At 40.5% G+C, this 22,692-nt stretch overlaps 1 protein-coding gene across 7 annotated transcripts in view; it reads left to right on the top strand.

The window, feature by feature from the left end:
* Positions 1–20,321, top strand: part of TFDP1 (transcription factor Dp-1) — a 98,132-nt gene extending 77,811 nt beyond the window's left edge. For all 7 annotated transcript variants that reach the window (XM_004450757.4, XM_058276365.2, XM_004450759.4 and 4 more), the window contains 8 exons: positions 6,492–6,613; positions 7,947–8,112; positions 9,471–9,614; positions 10,285–10,353; positions 13,259–13,410; positions 14,003–14,169; positions 15,607–15,685; positions 18,941–20,321. In XM_004450757.4, the coding sequence (XP_004450814.1) occupies positions 6,492–6,613; positions 7,947–8,112; positions 9,471–9,614; positions 10,285–10,353; positions 13,259–13,410; positions 14,003–14,169; positions 15,607–15,685; positions 18,941–19,088 (1,047 nt within the window). In that variant the 3' untranslated portion in view covers positions 19,089–20,321. The remainder of the gene's footprint in view (positions 1–6,491; positions 6,614–7,946; positions 8,113–9,470; positions 9,615–10,284; positions 10,354–13,258; positions 13,411–14,002; positions 14,170–15,606; positions 15,686–18,940) is intronic.
* The last annotated feature ends 2,371 nt before the right edge of the window (positions 20,322–22,692 follow it).

The following is a 22,692-nucleotide window of genomic DNA, read 5'->3' as shown; positions in this document are numbered from 1 at the left end:
TGGGTCATTTTCATGTTGTAGTTTTTTAAGTTCCCTTCTGCTTTTTGCATTTTATTTAAATACACTTGGAGTTTGCTAGGTCCTGTCAGTGGATTTTAGGGTTTTGAGTTTAAGTGAGGGTGGCTTGTGCCTGTCAGTTTTCCCATGCACATTCCAGAACACCTCATCACTAGTAGCCCATGGGCCTCTTCCCATCAGTGGTGATATTTATTAGGACTTCTTACTTTGCCTTTGCCTTTTGTGAGTTTGAATTTGTACTTAGTGCGAGAAGTAACGTGGCTGAGTGAGAAGAGAATGGGGTTTTACTATCAAGCAGATGTGTGTTCAAATCCCAGCTTTCCCAGTTACAAGCTGTGTTCCCAAGGCAGTTAGTGTAATTGCTCCCACTGACTCACATCCCTCATCAGTACCTATGATAAAATTCTGCTTTTCAGAATTGCTGTGAGTTACTGAAAGTGATGACATATAAAAGTCCTAGTACAATGTTGGGTGCATCACAGGTTTTCAATAAATGCCAGTTTGATTTTTATAGGTACCGTGTGTTATAGTTCAGCTTATCTTGAGGAATAAACTTAATTATAGCAACAATTCTGTTTTTGTTGCCAGTATCAGTAGTTGGGAGGAAAATTAACATAAAAATTATTTTACTTGATGCACTTTAAAATTTTCAATCTGAAAGCTAAACTAAGTTTGAATTAGGCTGATTTGAGTGGGCTTTAATGGCTATTTTATGCCTTGTAAAAACCCATTTCTGTGAATTAAAACTTAAAACTTGCACATGTCTCTTGAACTGTTTTATATACAGAAGGTTAAACAAAAAGGATCTGGTTGTTTTGGATATCAGACATGAGGTTTCATTCCTTAAATGAGTGAAAATGTTCCTCAACAGTCTAAACTTAGCATAACAGGCTAAAATGTTAGGTTTTCAGTATTGGATCATTGAGCTAGGTTGCCCTTGGTTCACAGCCCACACTGTGGGAGTTCGTATTCATGGCTGGAGATGAGGTCCTACTTGGAGTTTGCCACCCTTTAGAAAACCCTTTCGGAAGCAGTGAGATATTTTAAACCCATCGTACTGCAGAACTGAACATATTATGGAGAAAAGTGCAAAACTGTATACGTACAACTCAGGGAAGCAAACTCCTGTGCAACTACCACCCAGCTAAGAAACAGAAATAGGGGAAGGGCCCTAGAAGACCCCTATGTCTTTTCCAATTAGGACCCTTCCCTCCCCGCAAAAGCACAGGGCTGGCTTCTATGGTAAAAACACCCCTTTCTTTTTATAGTTTTACCACCTGAACATACCTCTCCAAGCATTGTAGTTTACTTTTGTCTATTTTTTTGCATTAATTATATAAATGTAACTATACAGTATGTGTACAGAAATCGTTTTTCACTTTAAGTTTGAGTGTGTGAAATTAAGGTGTGAAAGTGACGCCCCATGCCTCAGTTCTTTTCTTGATGGTTGAGACTTAGGAAAGGGGCTAGATTTTAAAACCCAGGTGTTAGTTTTGGCGGCAGTGAGATTGGCTTGCTGGAGGTGTGGGGGAAGCAAGGCAGCCCAGGTAAGATGGGCAGGTTGGTTCTCTGGGCCCCTGAGGTTGGAAGTGCAGATCTCACTGGTGTCAGGTCTCCCCTGAGGGTCTAAAGGCTGTGCAGTGCTGTGGGGGTTGCAGAGCTTCGAGTTGGAGTCCTGTCTCTACGACCACTTACCAGCTTTTGGCTTCAAGCCATGTTGTTTACCTTCTCTCAATACTTCGTTCAAATCCAAACAGTAACGCTGCTACCTGTTTCCAGGACTACTGGAGTGATTAAATCCAGACTCCGTGCAAGCGCACTCTTAATGCCGCCGCCGTGCGGTGATGCTTTCCCTTGTGCCTTCGTGGAAAGTGTGAGGGGTGGAGATGAAAGCTACCATCCTCCCGGAGAAATAATCTTTAAGTAAGAGGAGGCAGGTGTCACTGGGGAGTCCCTGAGGCCCTACCTACATAATAGGGTCTTTTCTTCGCTGGAGCAGTAGCTGCTCCCCAGGTGGCTCTGTGATTTCAGGAGGCAGCTGGAAACCACCCAGCCGAGTGGGGCCAGCCATCTGCTAGGCGGGGCTTCTGCCCAGGGCTGGTGTGGGCACACGTCCTGCTTCTTCCTCAGACTTCAGACTCTCAATTCTCATCTCCCCACCCCCATTACTCTCTCTCCTCCCTTCCTGCGTCTCCTGCTCTCGCTGAGGCTCTCTGAGTTGTTTGCCCACTTTCCCTTACTTTATTCTTGCCTTGCACGTCCTCCCATGCTCTTCCTCTGTTTTTACTGATTCACAGTGTTCATCATCATGTTTGTAGCTGTTAGTGTAAAAATGAAATGCTAACTAGCAAACTCTGTGTGTGTGTGTGTGTGCGTGCGTGTGTGTGGTGAGAACACAGAAAGTGCCCTTCCACGGATTAGACAGCTAATCAGTATTCAGCCTTGCTTTGTGCATCAAAGTCCAGAAAGAAAGGGGCAAAAAAGACTTGAGCCAAATAGATGTTAGAAACCCTGAGCAGTGAAGCACGTGCTTTATTGTTAAGAGAACTCTTCAGGCTACTCCTGAATGTGAGCTCTCGCTTTACTCATAGTGCTAACAAGTCCTTTTCCTTTTTAACTAACCGTTCTTACTGGGTGTCTACTAGTTTGTCTGATGTCCAAGTCCATGACTGATTAAGGGTAGCCAATTACAGGGCTATAAGGGACAAACAACAGCCAATGCAGGCAGGCACACCTGGAGCCAGGAGAAGTGATAGCCTGGGGGACAGGCAGGAAACACAAAAAAGCACAGCACCTTGGACACACTTAGTAAAGAGGATAAAGTTCACTCCCATATGTCTTCAAGGTCGTATGGGTCAGCAGGCAGCTGGGCATCAAAATAAAGAGTACTTCCTTCCCTCGGATTTCCAGGAGGTGAAGCATACACAAGGAAGTTTCCCACAGGGAGAGCATTTTATGAAGATTCCATGTAGTATAGTTAAAATAAAAAAGTAAAAAGAGTAAACTCAGTTTTTGCTAAACTTAGCTTTTTATAATGACTTATCCCCTCAAGTGTTACTAATATACAGCTAGTGTGTATATTCTTAAGACTAGTAAACTATTTTTTGAGATGCAACTTTCTGTCCATGGTTGAGAGTCTGTGTGTCTTAAATTTTTGCTCCCAAGGTCTGGTGGAACAATAGTCAACTCAGGTGTTGTAACTTTTTTTTTTTTTAACTGATAATTGAAGCTGAGGAAGCTAAGGAGAGCCCAGACTTAACTACATCTTAAGTGTGTTCCAAATGTTTAATTGAACTCCCCTTGTCTGGGAAAAAGTTCACTAATTTTAATAAGAAGTTATTGAGCATCTGCTATGTACTTGGCCCTCTGGTATTGCAGAATAATTTAATTGGTGTGTTCCTGTCTGGAGATTCAAGTAGAACTAGTGAAGTAATGCAGTTGTAGAAAGAGGAATAGTGAAAACAGGGTCATTTTGTCTTAGGGTCAGGATGTCTCCTGAAGTCATGAGATTGGATTTAAATAAGCCCTTTTCTAAGGGAGAAAAAGACACGGTAAGCTCACTTAAGAGTTGTATTTGAAAGGACTTAACTGATTATGTTGCCAGGCAAGAGTGGCCCAAGTTTAGAGATGTTAACTTTTCAAAGTCTTCAGTCTCTTTCCTGAGAATATAACCAGTCAATTTAAAGTAAAAAACAAACAAACAAACAAAAAACCCAAGTAAGCACTTTAAGTAGAAGGATCTTCCGTAATTTTCAAAAGGTTTTGACCTTGAACTTTAGTAAGAAGTAGTGTACACTGTAACATAGCACACCATAAATGCCCAGTTGCTCACATTTATTAACAGGATCAAACATTTCATAAAACATTACTCACCCATGAGAGATTTGTTCTCTTTTCTATTTTGTTTTTCCAAAAACTCACTAATTTGATTTCATGGCTTATTGATAAAGAGTGATCCAAGTTTGAAAAACTAATTAATCTTTATCACTGGAAATATAAATATTATATTTACATGGAAATGCAAATGAAAAGAATGAAAATTCACTTGAACTGTTTTTCTTTTCATGGGTTACAACTTGTGTGGACAGTTAACATTGAATGAGATTATCTGGATTTAGGGACAGATAATTTTAAAAAACCCCTCTGTCAGCTGTGCACTGGGCCATGGCAGGTAATGTATTTATCCCACTAAGAAGGGGAATCAAAGGAGAGCACCAGGCTTAAAATAACCCAGTATCATTAGCCACAGTGAGTCTCTTAAAAGGTATATTCTCTTCTCTCTGGGGTAGAGGCTTTCCCCCTAACATTCAAGTGTCTGACTTGAATACATTTAAATGAAATTTTTTAATGTCCTCACAAGCATTTGCTGTGCAGCATTTTGCTTTGTAGTAAATTGAATCTCTTAACCTTCACTAAGAAATATGCTTCCAAATAATTCTGCTGACTCACTTCATTGATAGAGATATAAGGATCATGCAACAAATCTTTGAAAATTGAAATGGTAATTGGCTATATAAATTAATTTCTATTTATTTCCAAATGTTGATATTTAAATTTTTTTCTTTTTTTTTTTAAGATTTATTTATTTATTTTTAATTCCTCCCTCCTCCCCCGGTTGTCTGTTCTCTGTGTCTATTTGCTGCGTCTTGTTTCTTTGTCCGCTTCTGTTGTGGTCAGCGGCACGGGAAGTGTGGGCGGCGCGATTCCTGGACAGGCTGCACTTTATTTCGCGCTGGGCGGCTTTCCTTATGGGGTGCACTCCTTGAGCGTGGGGCTGCCCTACGCGGGGGGCACCCCTGCGTGGCGCAGCACTCCTTGCGCGCATCAGCACTGCGCATGGGCCAGCTCCACACGGGTCAAGGAGGCCTGGGGTTTGAACCGCGGACCTCCCATGTGGTAGATGGACGCCCTAACCACTGGGCCAAGTCCGTTTCCCAATATTTAAATATTGATAGAACTAAAGTTATAAGTCCTCATTGTCAAAAGACAAACCACTTAGCTCCCTCCTTTAGTGAGGAAATAATTATTAAACACCTCAGACACCCTACAAAAAGAATTATATTCGGTCTTTGTGTGTTTAAGGCTAATTGATAGATGTCAGTCAGTTGGGGCAGTATTTGGATGGCTGGTTTGATCACTGAAAGTTGCTCTTGCTGTCAGATGTATAAAACTCATTGGTGGTGTTTTCCTTGCCTTGGTTGCTCAAGCAAATACTATGAAATGGGTTGGGTCAAACAATGGGAATTTAATGGCCCATGGTTTTGAGGCTGGGAAAGTCCAGATCAAGGCATCATCAAGGTGCTGCTTTCTCTCCAAAGACTATGGTGTTCTGGGGCTGGCTGCCAGTGATCCTTGGTCCTTGGGCTCCTCTGTCACATGGCAGTGCATATGGCAGCCTCTCCTGACCTTTCCCTTCTTCTCCTGGTTCCATTGACCTTTAGCTTCTTGCTTTCCCTGTCTCTCTCTCTCTCTCTTTGTCTATGAATTTCATTCTATTTCTAAAGGACTCTAGTAATTGGAATAAGATCCATCCTGATTGAGGTAGGACATACCTTAAACTGAAGTGACCTCATCCAAATGTCCTACTTAGAGTGGGTTCACACCCACAGGAATGTATTCAGTCTAACAACATGCTTTTCTGAGGTACATACAGCTCCAAACCACCACAGGTGGTAAATTGAACCACTTATATCTTGCTGATTGCCTCTTCCCTCCTCCCTTCCCTTGACCTTGTTTGGTGTGCTAAGATACCCTAAGAGGTGTCACTGGGATTTATACTCCAGTGTGCTAGTTTTAAACACAGGCATTGGTCATTGCCTGGTTGAGCATTATCCTGCCTGACTGATGAGCTTTGGCTGTCCATAATCCTAAGCATGCTTTTGTTTTGGGAGCTGTGTGTGTTTGTTTTCATTTGTTTGTTTTTTGATCGGCCTATTTTTAGTACCACTTAAGGATACAATTTTATCCTTGTTCCTATTTCCTTCTAATAAAGGAAGTGAAAGAGGGTGAGAGGGAAAATAGAAATGTTGTTGAAGTTCCTCATAGAATTTTGTCTTTGAAGGAGGGATAATTTATAAACGTTAACAGTCGTTCCCCACCTCCCCCAGTCCTTAAAGATGAACTTTGAGTCTCATTTGCAGCTTAATAGTTGTTCATTCGCCACTGGAAAGGGTGCATTGTTCTGCTTTTGGCTTGCTTGGGCTGTTTGACTTTTCTTGTGGCTTTTGTTTAATTTGAAAAAATGTCAGGTTGGTGAAGGGAAAAATAAAGACACATTTAGAATAGATATGATTCTATCAGTCAATATTTCAAAAGCGTCAGCTGTTGGGTACTTATATTGCCTTTGTACTTTCTAATTCTTTGTGGTTAATAAAATCAGAAGTGGCTGTAGATAATGAACAAATAATAAAAATGGCAGCATCATAATATGGTAGATTTCTGATTGTATTCTGAATTGTCTTTTTTAACTGTAGGTAATTGGTACACCTCAGAGACCTGCAGCGCCAAATACTATCCTGGTAGGAAGTCCACACACCCCTAACACACACTTTGTATCACAGAACCAGGCTTCAGACTCCTCACCTTGGTCTGCTGGGTGAGCAAAATTCCTCTCAAACTATTAGAAATTAACAGAACTGCTTAGAATATTAATCTTAAAAGTTCTCCATTGTGGCCAGATATGTTGTGTGATCATGCAATAGGACTCCTACATAGATTTAATTTTCAAAGCTATTAATAAATTAAGCCTATTTTTATTTGCAAAATGTTGATTGCATACCCAGGATAGAGCTGTCATCAAAAATACACTTTCACCTCAGTAAGTGAGAAGTCACATTACTGTGAAATCAGTCCACCTGCAGTAGTGTTTTGGTGTAATCCTTACACTTTAAAGGTTTATCAGTTCTTGGCAAAGGAAGAAGAAGAAGCTGGCTTCATCAACTCAGTGGTAACTTTGAAACTTTTCATTGTCTACACTGGAAAATAACAGCTTAGGAACCACAGTAAAGGTGACACATCTCATAACAGCTGCACCCACTGGAACTGGAAATGTAACTTTTAAGATAACCAGGGGTTATAGCCCCATAAAATAATATATCTGGTGGTCCTACCAGAATTGTTTAAATAATTTCTTTCTCTAAAGCAAAATCTGATGTGAAGTCTGATTTTGCTCCTTCAGCTGTATGACTTCCTTGAAAAACAAGCAAACAAAAAGAAAACAATAAAACCCTGCCTATTGGTTAAAAGTAAAAAGTAGTCCCATTTAGAAAATTTAGCCAACTAGAAATTTAGTGTTTCTTTTCCTTGATATGGTGACTCAGAAAGTTTAGAATTTGTATTCCCTCCCTCCACCCCCCAATCCGAAAGTCATAACCTTTTTTTTTTTTTTTAAGCAGTTTTGACACCCATTCTCATGGGGGCCAGCACAGCTATTTGTCTTGTCTCATAGCCTGGTGAAATTTACACTAAAAATTCCGAAATTAATATTAAAACTTAATCACAATTTCTTGTCAGTTGATAACACTAAATAAAAAAAAAAAAGGTAATGTTTAGTATACTGGTGTGTATCAAATACATAACTGATTGCCACTCTTTTAGATAGATGTCTGACACATTTTTCCTGGCATTCAAAGATGCACATATATAAGATCTGGCATCTTAAGTATTTATTTTCTGACCTTTAAAAAAAAAGCAAAACATTGACATCCACACTAACAGTGTACTATCTCCTGTAATATAGCTAATTTTCCAATGACTTGGAATGAGGAGGAAATCTTGGCCTAATCACATGAGCTCTAATGGACCAGTTGGACTTGGGCCCTTTTTGTGTAACTTACTACATCTTTTAGGTAATAGTGTGTCTTAGTTTGAGGTTGGCTCTGAAGCGTGCTAATGATGGCCGTTTATTTTTTTCCTTTTTATCTTTGAAGGAAACGCAACAGAAAAGGAGAGAAGAATGGCAAGGGTCTGAGGCACTTTTCGATGAAGGTCTGTGAGAAGGTCCAGAGGAAAGGCACCACTTCATATAACGAAGTGGCAGATGAACTGGTTGCAGAGTTCAGTGCTGCTGATAACCACATTTTACCAAATGAATCGGTGAGTATGTCCTGGATGTCCTCATGGCCAGGAATAGCAGAACTGTATGTTTTGTAGCTCACCCCTTTTCTTTACTTGAAACAATTTCAAAAGTACAGAAAATGTCCAGTTACACAATTTTTTCCTTGAGCCATCTGTTCCCCCATGATACTCCGTCATTCCCAAGTGTGTATTTCCTTCAAACAGGGGCATTCTCCTACCCAACCACAGTATAACCATTAGAACCTGAAGATTAATAATTGAAATGTTACTACAATTTAATCCGCCAGCCCCATTAAAGTTTTGCAAGTTGCCCCACTAAATGTTCTTCATGGCAGAGGGGTCCAGTTCATAGACACATGTTTCATTTAGTGTTCATGTTTCTGTAATCTCAGTCTTTGTTGACTTGTGTGACCTTGATATTTTTAAAGACGATGGGATCTGTTTGTTTTGTTTGATTTTGTAGAATTGTCCCCAGGTTTCTCCACAGGAATACCACAAACACCACAGAAGAGCATCCTGTCAGGGGACGCATGATTTTGATTGGTCTCATGACTGGTGATGTGAGCTTTGGCAATTTGATTAAGGTGGTGTCTGCCAGCCTTCTCCACTGAAAAGCTTCTCTGTTTTCCCTTTGTAATTAATAAGAATATGTAGGGAAGTACTTTGAGGCTATAAATATTCTATTCCCCATAAGACTTTCCATTTATTCATTCTTTTATTTATTTATCTCACTGTCGAGCCATAGTTTCTTATTTTATTCACTGGGTTCTAATCCATTACTCTAGCTCTTTGCTTTGATACTCAATCCTGACCCAGATTTGGCTAGTGGGAGCCCCTTCAAGCTGGCTTATCTACATATATTGAAACTTGTTCACTGACGCCTGAAATTCCAAGCCAACACCTCAAAGCTCATTCTCATTTTCTCCTTTCCCATGTTTGTAGCTCCCTTTCTGGTGATGAAAAACCTGATTTCCATTATCCTAAATGTATTTATTTATTTGATGAATTCCCAGAATGGAACCAGCCTCCTCTTGCAACCACCACCACCCTGCCCCCTGCACAGGTATCTTCCCTGTCTCACTAGGCTCTGACCCCTGCTTGGCAGATAGGCCTCCCTTCTGCAAAGATGCCCTTGTCACCCCAGTGATAGCCACAGGCCCAGGCCTCACCACCCTGCTCTGGGCCACTGTGGTACTGACTCTTGCCCTTCCCAGCCGCCACCCCAGGCTTGGGGGATTGAGTTGTTCAGAGAGAATGTACTCTTAGGAGCTGCTGTGATATGGAATGAACGAATTGGCTGCCTCCTTGAGTATGTTCACCTAGCCTGAAATTTAAATGGATTCTTTTTTGTAAAATTAATGCTCTGTTTTTACCAGGCTTATGACCAGAAGAATATAAGACGACGAGTCTATGATGCCTTAAATGTCTTAATGGCCATGAACATTATCTCTAAGGAGAAGAAAGAAATCAAATGGATTGGCCTGCCTACTAACTCGGCTCAGGAATGTCAGAATTTAGAGGTAAGCACATAACAGTTCGATTTTTAATTATGTCCACACAAATATGGCCAAAAACTGTTCCCTTTAAAGCAAGGGCCTTTGTTGTCTACTCCACTGATAGGTTGGTAAGGGTCTTTGCTATACAACTTGTGCTTTCTTTGCCTAGCCAGAACGGGACCAGGGAAACAGGTGTGCTCTTATTCCTCTGGTGCAGTTGTTTCCCTGTCTTTTTCCATCTCTAATACCAAGCAGGAACTGAAAACATTCCTGCCACTTTCCTTCCTCTCCCGTTTAATGTTGACTGGAGTGTACTTCGTGGCCTTGCTGAGCTCTGCAGCTGCTCAGCTATTGGTAGAATTAAAAAGTGTTATAACCCTCAGAATTAGCTTGTTAAACTCTAGCGGAGGTAAATTTGGCACCCCAGTTTGGGGAATTTAAAAAATATAAATATCATAGCCATATCCACAAAATGAGAAGAGAAGGAGAAGAAGATGGAGTTTCGAAATCAAGCAAGAACTCATCTGGATCCTCTAGCACCTTCTGCATTCTAGACTCATTTCTTCCCTACCTATTAGATTCAGGGTGAACGTTTTTGGCAAGAACCAAAAAAAATGACATTGTATTGATATGGGTATTTTAACCTCTATAAACAAATTGTGATGATTTCTTGTATTGGTTGTTTATTTTGAAGGTAGAGAGACAGAGAAGACTTGAAAGAATAAAACAGAAGCAGTCTCAACTTCAAGAACTTATTCTACAGGTAATAAAATACTTACCTTTATGAGGTAATTTTTATTTCTTCTAATTTAGTTCCTTCAACAGCAATATTTTACAGTTGGAGATTATATTCCTATGTGGTAAATAAAATGTCTATTTTGAGATTTTGAATGTGAATTCATAAATATTCCTTGATCTGCTCCTGCACAGTTGTTGTCAGGAACATGGGCTCATAAGACAAGGGCCTTGTTGCCAGAGAGTGTGTGTATCTTTGTACTGGGCAGAGAGTGTGCAATGGGCATGAGGGATCACTTCATGGAAAACTGTTCACTCATTTATGTATTAAGTACACACCGAGTACCAGGCACTGGCCAAGTGCTCGGGAGTCAGCCATGAACATGGCAGACCCGGGTCTTGTCCTAGTGAATGGGAAAGACAGTAAACAAAATGAATGAGACATGGTAAATCCTTGGCAAAGAACCAGCAGGCTGTTGAATAAGGGAACTGGCGTCTGTGTGTGCAGGGGGCGCTGTGCTGTCTTGTTTGGCTTGTAGAGATCTCCCAAGAGTTGTTATCTGCCTTAGCAAGAATTAAAGAATGAGAAGGAACCAGCCAAGCCAAGCTCTTGGAGAAGAGTCCTCCGGCCCAGAGGAAATAAAAATGCAAAGGGCCCTGAGGCGAGAGAGAAGCTGGGCCATGCCAGGAACTGCCTGAAGGCCTTTGTGATGGGACCCTGGTTTGCAAGAGGAACCTACTGGAAGGGACAGCCGCAGCTGGGGCATGTTCTAGGAGAAGGAAGCACTGAGCTAGGCTGGGTGAAGAGGGCGAGGGTCCTTGGGGGGCACATGGGGCCGCTTGGCTAGAGCTAGGGGGATATTGGGAAAGAGGGGGATGTGGTTAGAGGCTCCTCCAGCCCCATCTTGGACTCCTGAAAGCTCCCCTAAAGAGGATATTTGTTAAGTGGTAGGAGTTGTTGAGCATATGAGAGCATCAGAACGGTGCTTTAGGATTGACTTGGCAGCAGTTAATGAAGTGATTGCAGTGCAGGGGACCTGGAAATAGAACAGCCAGTCAGGAAACTGGTACATGGTCCAAATCAGGAAAAAGGGCAGCGAGGTCACAAAGGGGGTATGTGAGGGCAGAGGCGTTGAGAGAAGCAGAACTTAACAATTGGAGACTGAGGAAAGGAGGCGTGAACGGAGTCTAAGGTTTGGCCTGGGATCCTGGTGAAGTGGTGGGTCCAGTAACCAGACCAAGGGCCAGTGGCAGCAGCTCTTTAGATTTGGTGATAGGAGCCGGGGACGGGGAAGGAGTTCTATCCCAGGCATGTGGATTTTGAGATGCTGGGGGGGGCGGTTCCGCAACAGGCCGTGGGGCCCTGCTTGAGAATGAGTCACCTCCACAAAGGTGATGTCAGCAGCTGAGATGGCAAGTGGGACCAAGAGGAGGAAGCGGAGAGAAGGGGGCTAAGAACAGGGTCTGGCCCCGGGAGGGGAGGAAACAGACTGCAAAGCTAAAGGATAAGAAATTTCAAAGAAAGAGTAAGTCGTTTGTGGCCCACTTTAAAAAAAGACCTGGAAGGGTAAGTCTGTGCAGTTCGGGACATGTGCTCTACCAGCTCTCGCTTGCCGCTGCAGTTTCTGTTACCACCAGATGCCAGGGCCGCAGTCCTTAGAATTCATGCTGCAAGCCCAGATTGTATTGATTTTGTGTATTTTACTCCATGCAAAGCAGCTTGTCCTTCCGAGAGGCATCTCTTTATCTGCATGTGGAGGCACCTATCCAAAACATCTTTCACCAGATGAAGGTTCATTTTGGAGTCTATCTGGGATCCAGCTGTCCCTGGAGAGGTTAGGGATGTGGTCGTCTGCACCCTGGTACCAGGTGCGCCCCTTCTGGGCTGCCTCCAGGTGGATGCTGTGGTGGAGCCGGGCTGGGAAGTTGTGTGGAAATGATTGCAAGAGACCAGGGAGGGGCTGAGAGGGGATAAGGACAGCTGCAGGGCAGGCAGGCACAGTTGTCTCCCTCGTCTCCAGACCTGGAGACTCTGCCCTTCGAGGGCTGAGCGGAGGAGTGGGCTGGCTTGTTGCCGCCCCCTCTGGTCCCCCAGTTCCCCCGCTGGAATGAACTCTTCATTTGCTTTGTGTCCCCCATACCTTGTAACTACTTCCTAAAGACCCCCAACAGTGCGCATCTCTCCCTGATGGTCCTCTGTCTGACCTGGTGCCCCAGCACCTTCCTCAGGGAGGGGCCCAGGGAGCAAGCCAAAGGAAAATTTCTGGCTTCAACAGCAAGAAAATTATCCTCAGTATAAAAACATTTGTTTCAGGGTGCTGAAGCCTTAACTTCCTGGGTTTAGACCCATAGGATGGACGGACACACACAGTAACACACACACACACACCCCTACCCCTACTCCCCCTATAGGTGGAATCTCTTTAAAACGTGGCCCATTCAGTATTTCTATTTTTCTGGGAAGCTTTAGATCTAACTAAATGACGTTCAGGGTATGTCTACCACTGCATGTCTGCAGAAGTGTAGGAAGTGTGGCTCACGGTGTGCATTCCCTCTTGGAGGGGAGGGATAGAGAAGAAAAAGCCAGGCAAGGTCTTTAAATAATTCCTAAATGGTCTTTTCTCTTGTAATTCCTTTTCCTGAAAGATGTTTTTGTTTAAATGGTATGAGTACTTGCATACCCCACATTCTACGTTCTCCTTTGAGTCTGTGATGTAGAATGGATTTTCTCTACCCAGACTACTAACTCTCCCTAATTCTGAAGCACTCAGGTGAATTAAAATGCCAGGTGCCTGTGGTCTGTGAAATGTTGACTCTGATCTAAGGGAGACTTCCAATGAATGAGTTTCCTCACTACATAAATGCACAATGTTTTTGTTATTACTTGTGAGGACTGATGTGATTAGTAAATAAATTAGTTCATTTTATTTTAGCAAATTGCCTTCAAGAATTTGGTGCAGAGAAATCGCCAAGCAGAGCAGCAAGCCAGCCGGCCGCCTCCGTCCAACTCCGTCATCCACCTCCCGTTCATCATCGTGAACACCAGCAAGAAGACAGTGATCGACTGCAGTATTTCTAACGACAAGTAGGTGGTTCACGGGAAAAAGTGAAGGAAATGCCATAGCCGATTTCATAAAAAGACAATTCCCCCTCGGTTAATATAATAAATGCAAATGTCTTAACTTATTATTACTAAACACAGTCTTAGTATAATTAATTTGCAGGCTTCTTTCTCACTTCCCTGATTATACATCTTTGTTTTAGGGAGAACAAGTAAAACTTACCAAGATCGTTATTAGGAAAACTTTCTTCCTATTGTACAAAAAGCCAGATTGTTACTTAGTGTCTGTCATGGGGCAGTGGCAGGCAGCTCTGGGACCTTGGTTAGAATATTCCATATACCAGGGGATGGTGGTTTTCTAGTATATTTTATGTGGGTAGTTAATAGATAGGGATTTATAATAGTACTTGAGCTGCTCGTGTCTTTTGTTTTTGAGATTATTCATTTAATGTAGTTCAAATCAAAAAGTTACACCAGATAAAAGGAACTCTGAAGAGAGTGTTGGGTATGTTTGGGGTGAGTGAGTAGGTTCTGCTTTGGGCCCCTCAAACCAAGTGTGCTCTTCCAGTCTCATAAGTCGGATTGTTATTCTTACGGAGCTTTTTTTCCCCTTCAGATTTGAGTATCTGTTTAATTTTGACAACACGTTTGAAATCCACGATGACATAGAAGTATTAAAGCGAATGGGAATGGCTTGTGGTCTAGAATCAGGAAGCTGTTCAGCCGAAGACCTTAAAATGGCAAGAAGTTTGGTACCTAAAGCTCTGGAACCTTATGTGACAGGTCAGTCAGAGTCACCGCGGCGACCTCAGCGATGGCTGTATTTGCCAGAGTGGAGAACAGACCTCCCAGAGCTCCTGAAGGCCTGGCTCCTCTTTTGCTAAGGGTGGGGTCAAACCCTCAGATTTGACACAGGGAAGAGTAGAGGATGGGATGTGTAAATACAAGTGGTGTGACTGTGGAGTAGGACAGCTGTCCTGTTAAATGGTGTTGCCTGCTGCATTGTGGTTTGAGTGTTTACGAGCAGCACTTTGTGGATTTACCCATGGAGTTTACATGAGGAAGGTGTTAAGAATCAGAATTTCATCTTCCAAATTTTTGACCCGAAATAGGGGGAAAATTGAAAGTCTTTGAGGAACATAACAGCCTTGGTGACTTTCCCCCCTAAGTTAGTCAAGTAACTAACCAAGAGAAAGCATTTTAAAAATTATTGCTCTTTTCCTGTAAATGACAAAATGACAACAGACACATTGAAGGTATTTCTTTTTATGAGCTTTTATTCTGGTTCTGTGGCTTTCATTCTGCTAACTCCTTAGCTGAATTGCCAGGGTTCTGACCACAGACTCCCAGTCTTTATAGTGAGAAATGACAAAAGATGCTTTCTCTTTTCTCCTAATTCTCCTTTCGTCCTAAAATCATGGTTTGAATTTATTCCTTGAGAATCATTCCTTTGGAAGAGGTCATAAAATTCTCTATTGTGATTGGAAGTTTCCTAAACTATCCCAAAATAAATGAACATCTGTCCTGTCTTTTAATAACATCCAATAAAAATTTTAATTCCTTCTCCATTTTTCAGATTCCAGCAACCCTCACTGACTGGCCACTTGATCCAATTCTTGATTGCACAGTTCATTTACATCCATTTCCTTCTGTTCTGTTCTTAGTGGAAATTGGTCCACCATCCTCTAGACCAGAGTTCTCCAAAACAAAGTACAAATGCCCAGGAGGGTTTGCAGATTGGTCTTTGGGGGAGGAGGAAGAAAAATAACTTGTGTACATATACAAGTATATATTTGTTTTTATCTAATCCTTTGATTTCTGTTTTTCATTTTGTAACGTATATAATAATGGTATGTTAGCATTGTGTATGGTTCATAAATATACCTAGAGATATTAAAGATTTTCATGCCTTTTTAAAGAGCTTGTGATCTAAAAAGCTGGAAAGTACCGCACCGACCACACAGTAGGCTCTGTTAGGGCAGGGACTGGGATCTGTTCATGGCCTTTGCACCGGTCACACAGTAGGCACCATTAGGGCAGGGATTGGGGTGTGTCCATGGCCTTTGTAGAGCATAGTGGTGCCTGGTACCACTATGAATCCTCGGAATCATCCCTTGTGTTTTCAAAGATGTTCCTAAGTTTGCCCTTAGCATATTTCAGTATACATAACTTGAATATTTATGTTTTATGAAGTTGGCTTTATTTCCTTTCTCTTTTCAGAAATGGCTCAGGGATCAATCAGTGGTGTATTTGTCACATCATCAGGTTCAACTTCAAATGGCACAAGGCTTTCTGCCAGGTAAGAGCAATTTATAGTTACATATATGCGAGAGCAGGTGACAGCGTCTGAGCTTTACTTGTGTTGAGCTGTAGCACAGCGGAGTCTATGAGGGGCAGTGTACAGGCTTGTGTGGCCCACCAGCGTGGTTGAGAAATGGTAAACCCTTTCTGCCAATAGCTCCAGTCTTAATCTCTGCAGTACTCCTAGCATCTGCCACAGCAGTATGGTGGTTTTGCTTGGCAAAGTGAAAGGTTCCTCTTGATAAATTGTATTATATAAACAACTGCATTCCCCAGCTATTTAGAACTTGATGAGTTCTGCTAAGACAACGTAAATTCTCAAGGCTCATCTGAAAGAGATGTCTTAATTTATGCCCTTATACTGCCTCTCTTACCTCCCACAGCTCAGAGTCCACTTCAGAGAAAGCAGATTTAGGAAATAATACCGGTAGCTTATCCTCTTATGTGGAAAGTAGTTTTCCTTTTTTGGAGGGTTGGTTTCTTCCCCCTAACAGTAAACAGAATATGTTTCTTATTTTTTAAAAATTTAGCACTCAGTAAAGTAGTGGCAAAAATTACCCCAAATCCTACTATCCATGGGCAGCCACAAATGACATAAAAGAGTATTTCTCTCCAGATTTTGTGGCTTTTTTTTTTTTAACTTGATTGAAATCACAATGCATATATAATTCTTTGTCTTGCTATTTTTCATTTTACATTACATTGTATGTACTTTTCTGTGTTATTTAAGGAGCCTTATTATTCAAATAAAAGTATATTTAACATTTGTCCTAGCAATCTCACTTTTGGCAGTTCACCCTAGGAAGGCAATTTGCACAAGAGCAGAACAGTGTCATACCTAGGTATTTGTTTTAGTGTTTTAAGATGAAATTATCTTATATTTAAGATTAAATATTAATAAAACAGTGATTTTTATAATTGACTTTTACATGATGTTGAATAATACATTATATAAATAAGTTAAGAACTATCTATAGGTCCAACAGTAGGGATTGCATTAGTATATTATAGTATGTACATATCTAAAATGGAATATTCTAGAGCCATTAAAAACAAAAACTTGGATTTATAGTTGACATAGAGGCCACCAGCACACTGAGTGAATCAAAGAGGTATATAGTATGATTCATTTAACAAATAAATAGAGTTAGCATAGCAAAGTGGAAAGCATAGAGGTGTTGGAATCCACGCTGGGCTTGGAAATCCAGGCTCTGAGGGACTCAGTTTCCTCATCTATAAAATAGGACTAATAGTAGCTTATTGATTTGTGTAAGGATTAGTATGATGATAATGTTTATAGAGTACTTTGTATTACTAACAACTTGCATATGGTAATCTTTTGATAAATATTAGCAATGTTTGCTTTAAATTACTGATTTCTAGCTATATGGATATAATAGAGACTAGTTTGTAAAATGTTTAACACTGGTTATTCTGAGAGGTGCAATTTAGATTTTCTTAAAACTTTCATTTTCATAAACGTCTTTTCTTTTTTTTTTTTTTTTGCTAACACCAGACCAATTGACTTTTTCTAAAATTGCCTTTTTTTAAAAAAAAGATACATAGATCACAAACAATATTATATTAAAAAAATTATAAGAGGTTCCCATATATCCCACACCCTACCCCGCAGACTTCTTTTTATTGGTTAAATTTTTTGGTGACTACAAGTCAGTTTTTATAAGAAAAACAATAAAGCCATTGTCATTTCAGAAGAAAAACTAATTTTAATGGTTGCATGGTATTACGTTTTATGAAGGCACAGTAATTTAATTATTGTCCTTTATATTGGACATTTAGGTGGTTTCCAGTTATAAAAAAAGCTATAGTTAGTAGCTTTATGGCTCAATTTTTAACCAGTTCTTATTTATTTTGCTAGGCAAGATTTCCTAGATGTAGAATTACTCAAAAAGCCTATAGTTTAAAGTTTCGGTTTTTTAAAAATTTTTAACATTGATAAATAGCAAATAAACTGTATTAAATTTATGTATAGGATTTATGTTAATAGAAAAATACCTTTTCATGTTAGAAGACATTGTCAAGTTTTGGCTTAGAGTGTGTTTGTGGTGCTACAAATGTTTTAGGGTTCTTGACACAGGCATACCTTGGAGATACTACAGTTTTAGTTCCAGACCATGGCAAAGTGAATATTGCAAAGTGAATATTGCAGTAATGCAAGTCGTGAATTTTTTGGTTTTCCAGTGCATGTAAAAGTTATGTTTATACTATCGTTTATGCGATAGCATTATGTCTAACAAAAACAGTGTGTATACCTTAATTGAAATGTGACACAGAGACAGGAAGTGAGCACATGCTGTTGGGAAAATGGCACTAGTAGACTTGCTTGACCAAGGTTGCCACAAACTTTGAATTTATAAAAAACACAATGTCTGTGAAGCACCATAGAGCAAAGTGCAATAAAACAAATAATGCCTGTGTTGGCAAATCAGAACAACACTCTTTGCTATTTCATTCCCCCCCCCAAAACTTATTCTTTTTAAAGTAACATTGTGGTCCCACTCCCATTATAGTGCCAACCCTTTCATGTCCTAATAGCTTTAAAAGGATTTACATCTTTAAAAACTAATCTTGTTCATTTTATGGAAAATAGTTCAAGGCATACAAGTTGGAATAGCAGAAAGGATATAAATAGTATGTATTTGAGATTTTTCTTGGGGACAAATAACCTGGTTTTTTTGTTTAATTACAGTAGGTATTTTCAGCTGTCTGTAAACCATTTGCATTATGTCTGTCAACTTCAAATTCTAAAAGTAAAAATTTAGCAACCCATCAAAACTTGGTATTTCTTAGCATACTTTTTCTTGCTACCCAACTCAAAGGCTAAGGAAATTGAAATTACTTACGATGATAGCCCTAGTGGAACTATGCAACTGTCCCTCTCTCCCTTCTGATACTGGTATGGGTGACCACTTGTTGATTCTCTGAGATAATGAGTAAACTTCACAAGCATCCATTCTACATTATTTATAAGAAATATTGGTAGTCCAGTAGTTCTGTATACAAGAAGACAGGGGCAGGAAGAGAATATGAAAAGCATGAAAACTAATCATAAAGTGTTGGTTTTATGTGTTGTATATATTTAAATTTTTCCATTTCTGTTTGATTGGGACAAAAACAAAAATCATAACCTCATTTAAACATCCAGCTTGCCATTTGAATTAGGCCTTTGAATTAAGGTATCCAAAAAAGTGGGCCAGAGGCCTTCACTGACCACTGCTGCTTCTTCTTGCAGTGACTTGACCAATGGTGCAGACGGCATGTTGGCCACGAGTTCCAACGGGTCTCAGTACAGTGGCTCCAGGGTGGAGACGCCCGTGTCTTATGTTGGGGAAGACGATGATGATGATGATGACTTTAATGAAAATGACGATGAAGACTGATTTTCTTGGCTTGTAGATTCCCCTTCCTCCTTCAAATTCAGCTTCAGGAAAAAATTGCTAGGGAAGAGAAAGAAACTTATTTTTTTTTTAATGTGGATTTTTCTGTTTCTTTTTGGCCTATCCCCAAGAAGATATTGGTAAGCTATTGAATTTAGATACACACCTCCAATAAGCAAGCAAGGATTGTTTTTTGTAGGATTTTTAAAAATGTGGTGTGGATGTGTGTTTTGATACCAGTGTGTTGATGCAGAATCTTTATTTACTTGTTAGGGTTTTGTGGTTTTCTTTTTTCTTTTTTTTTTTTTTAATTCGGAGTTCATTTTTGCCCCCTTAACAATTCTTGCTGAGTTTGCTGAAGAAATTGTACTTCATCCACATCAATGAAAATAAAATGCTATCCTTTTGTGGAAAATGGTACACTGAATGCCCATTTATTTGCAGTGTGTTTTGAATGGTGCCACTAACAGATGGATAGCAAGATTACGTGAGTTTTTATTTTGTTAAATCATGCAGTGTCCAAAGAACCAAGCAAAATAGCAACACTCTACTTTTTAAAACATTGAGCGTCATAAATTTTATTATGCCTTTATTTTCCCTTAACTTATATTATCCGTTGTGATTCCATCAGGTTTATACATTTTTTTTTCTCTATTTTTCAGCAGACAAATTGCAAAGGATTTTTGTTTTTGTTTGTTTGGTAAGAGTTTACTGCCGTGCTGGTGCAGCTATATAAACTATCTTGAAGGCTTGGAATGGTTTATTGCTTATGGTAAAATTCGCCTGATTTCTTACAGGCAACGTTTGGAAACTTTTTATTATATAGTTGTTTACATACTTATAAGTCTATCATTTAAAGACATGTACTGAAACAAATTATTGTATTTGTTTCATAAGCATCTTCCTGTAATCTATTATAAAGTTGAAATTAAATATAGAGAATGTTTTAACAGTTTTTTAACTCAAAATTTGTCAATCATTTTTAATAGTTCTTTTTTTATAAACAGAAAAAGGAATTTCAGGACAGGCAGTAGTCTCTTTTAAAATTTATTCACGAAACAATTAACTGCACAGTTGCTGTTAGCTGCCTGTTCTAAAATGATAGTCTTTTTATTGAAACACAAATAAACTTTTCTGTAATATTTTATGGACTATAAAGAGACTTTAATTGTTTGACTTGTTTAACTTGACACTGTTAGTTTTTATTAATAAAACATGCATGGGCATTTTAAACAAGCTCTGTGTTTTTCTAATTCAGGACTATTCTCTAGAAATTACTTTATCTTGTCAGTCTTGCTTTACAACTGACTGAAAAGTAGGTTGCGGGGCCAGGAATTGTGTGCCGATAATGAATGATCAGTGTCCACTGGCGCTGTAATGCCCGCTGCCACCGGAAGCCCTGTCATGGGCGCCCGCCTCCTGACCAGTGGGGCTCCGACTGCTTGCTCTGGACTTTGCCTTAATGGTGGTGGGGAGGGGGGAGGACAGGGTGGAAGGACGGAGCAAATAATGTTCGCAGGGTGGCCAGTGGTGGGAAGGAAAAGCTTATTCCTTGACTTTTTCCTGAATCCTAAACATTAAAAATTGAGACAGCTTTTATATTTTGACTTTCAGAAAAAGAATGAAATTGTAAGGTATGGAAGGAGAGAGTTGAACATTCTCTTTGAATTGGCTAAATAAATCACTGAATGTTTAAATAGATGATGGTAGATTTTTCATAAAAGAGTCATTTTAGAAGAAGGAAGTGAAAACTGGTCCTTTTGTCCTGATGTTGAATGTACTTTAAATATCTCGTGGGTGGCAGAATATTAAAAAAAAAAAAAAAAAGCAGGGGAGCAAAAGCTTAGAATTTTCTGTGTAGGTAAGTGCACAGCCTGCACTTTCATATTCATGGTGACTCTGGCAGTTGGCAGTTCAGCCATCTGTGCCTGCATTTCATTTCATTCATTGAGGTTATATTGGAGCCCCTGTCGTGTATTTTTGCCTGTGCTGGGTGCTGGGGCACAGGGATGACCAAGTGCCTCCAGGAACTAATCAGTAGTGCAGGGCACTGTATGCAAAGGTGTGTGGGAGGAAGCAGCATCAAATTCCAATGAGAAGTTGTCACGTAGTGTAGAAGCTGTACTGGAGAGGGTAAGGCAGGAAGCCAGGAAGTGGGGTTTTGGTATGTCTGGGCTAGAGATGTTGAGTTTTTTGACTAGCACCGGGAGAGAGGAAAGTTGGAGAGTAAGCATCAGCAGAACTTGGTTCTGGATTAGATGTTGCAATTTTGACTTTGACGGAGCATTTTGGCGAGTTTGCTAGTTTGGGCTGTGTTGAGTTTGAGCATCTTGCAGGAGGTCCTGGTGGAGGTGACCTGTGGGTCTGGAACCCTGATGGGATGTCTGGACAGCGACACCCATTTGGAAGATGTCCCTGTCAAGTGCTGGTTTGAACATGAGGAAGAATGGGACTGCTGGGGGAGGAGACAAGTGGGCATAAAGAGGGAGGTGTGGGAACCTAGAGTGTGCAGTCAGGGGAGGCCAGGGAAGAGAGACGCTCATGGAAAAGGGTGGGAGTCATGGAGAGCTCGAAGAAAGGCTGCACGGGAACCTGGGGCCATCGGCCTCGGGCATCAGCGGTCACCTTCCCAGTTTTCTTGGGTGAGTGGTGGCCGAAGCTAATATTGGTAGGTTGAGGAGTCAGTGGTGAGAACGTTGGAAGAGTCCTAACTGCATGGTCTACTTTTGCAAGAATTTCAGTGTTGAAGGTAAAGACAGAGAACGGTGCCGCTGAGAGGGGACCCTGGCCTGGGGAGGCATTTATCAGCTCTTGGGAAGGAGTCAGTGACCAGGCAGAGCTGGATGGGGATGGAATGAGGGACACAGGAGAGGAGTGAACCCTGACTGGAGAGATGGATCTTCCCAGAGTTAGGATGGGTGAAAAAACAGATAAAATTATAGCCATAGGGTTTAATGTGTATTTCCTCAGGAAGAGAAAATCTCGTGGGAGTGAGAACTAAAGGAGAAAAATAGATTTAAAGTTAATTAATATTGGTACCAGTTAATGACTAGCAAAATACTTGAATTAACAGATTTACTTCATTGACTGTGTACTAGATCCATCCATATTACCTCACCTGCTTTTACTGTTTAATAAACGGAGTGCTCTATTGGCAACAGGCTTCTGAGACACCATTAGATTTTCTTAGTTTCTCATGCTTCACAGGTCTGGGTATATTTTTAATAAAATTGTTGGGGGAGCCAGCTATTCAGAAACTTGTTCTATACTAAGGTAGTATCATAGGCAGTTTTTTATGTTTTACATTTTGGGGCTGTCTAATAAACATAACTTTCTATTCATATCATACACATACCCAGAGAGGAAAGGGAAAATGGATTGACCGAAAGAAAATCTGATCTCATATATTTGTGGGTTTTTTCCTTTATTTTTTTTTAATGTTACATTCAAAAAATCTAAGAGGTCTCATATACCCCCTGCCCCCTCACCCCACTCTTCCCATATCAACCTCTTTGAACATCATGGCACATTGAGTGCATTTGGTGAATATATTTAGGAGCACTGCTACACCACATGGATAATAGTTTACAATGTAGTATACATTCTC

This window comes from Dasypus novemcinctus, chromosome 15, assembly GCF_030445035.2.
Source record: "Dasypus novemcinctus isolate mDasNov1 chromosome 15, mDasNov1.1.hap2, whole genome shotgun sequence".
Classification (NCBI taxonomy): Eukaryota; Metazoa; Chordata; class Mammalia; order Cingulata; family Dasypodidae; genus Dasypus; species Dasypus novemcinctus.
The sequence above is the reverse complement of the archived record's forward strand: the minus strand, read 5'-3'. Positions and strand labels throughout refer to the sequence as shown.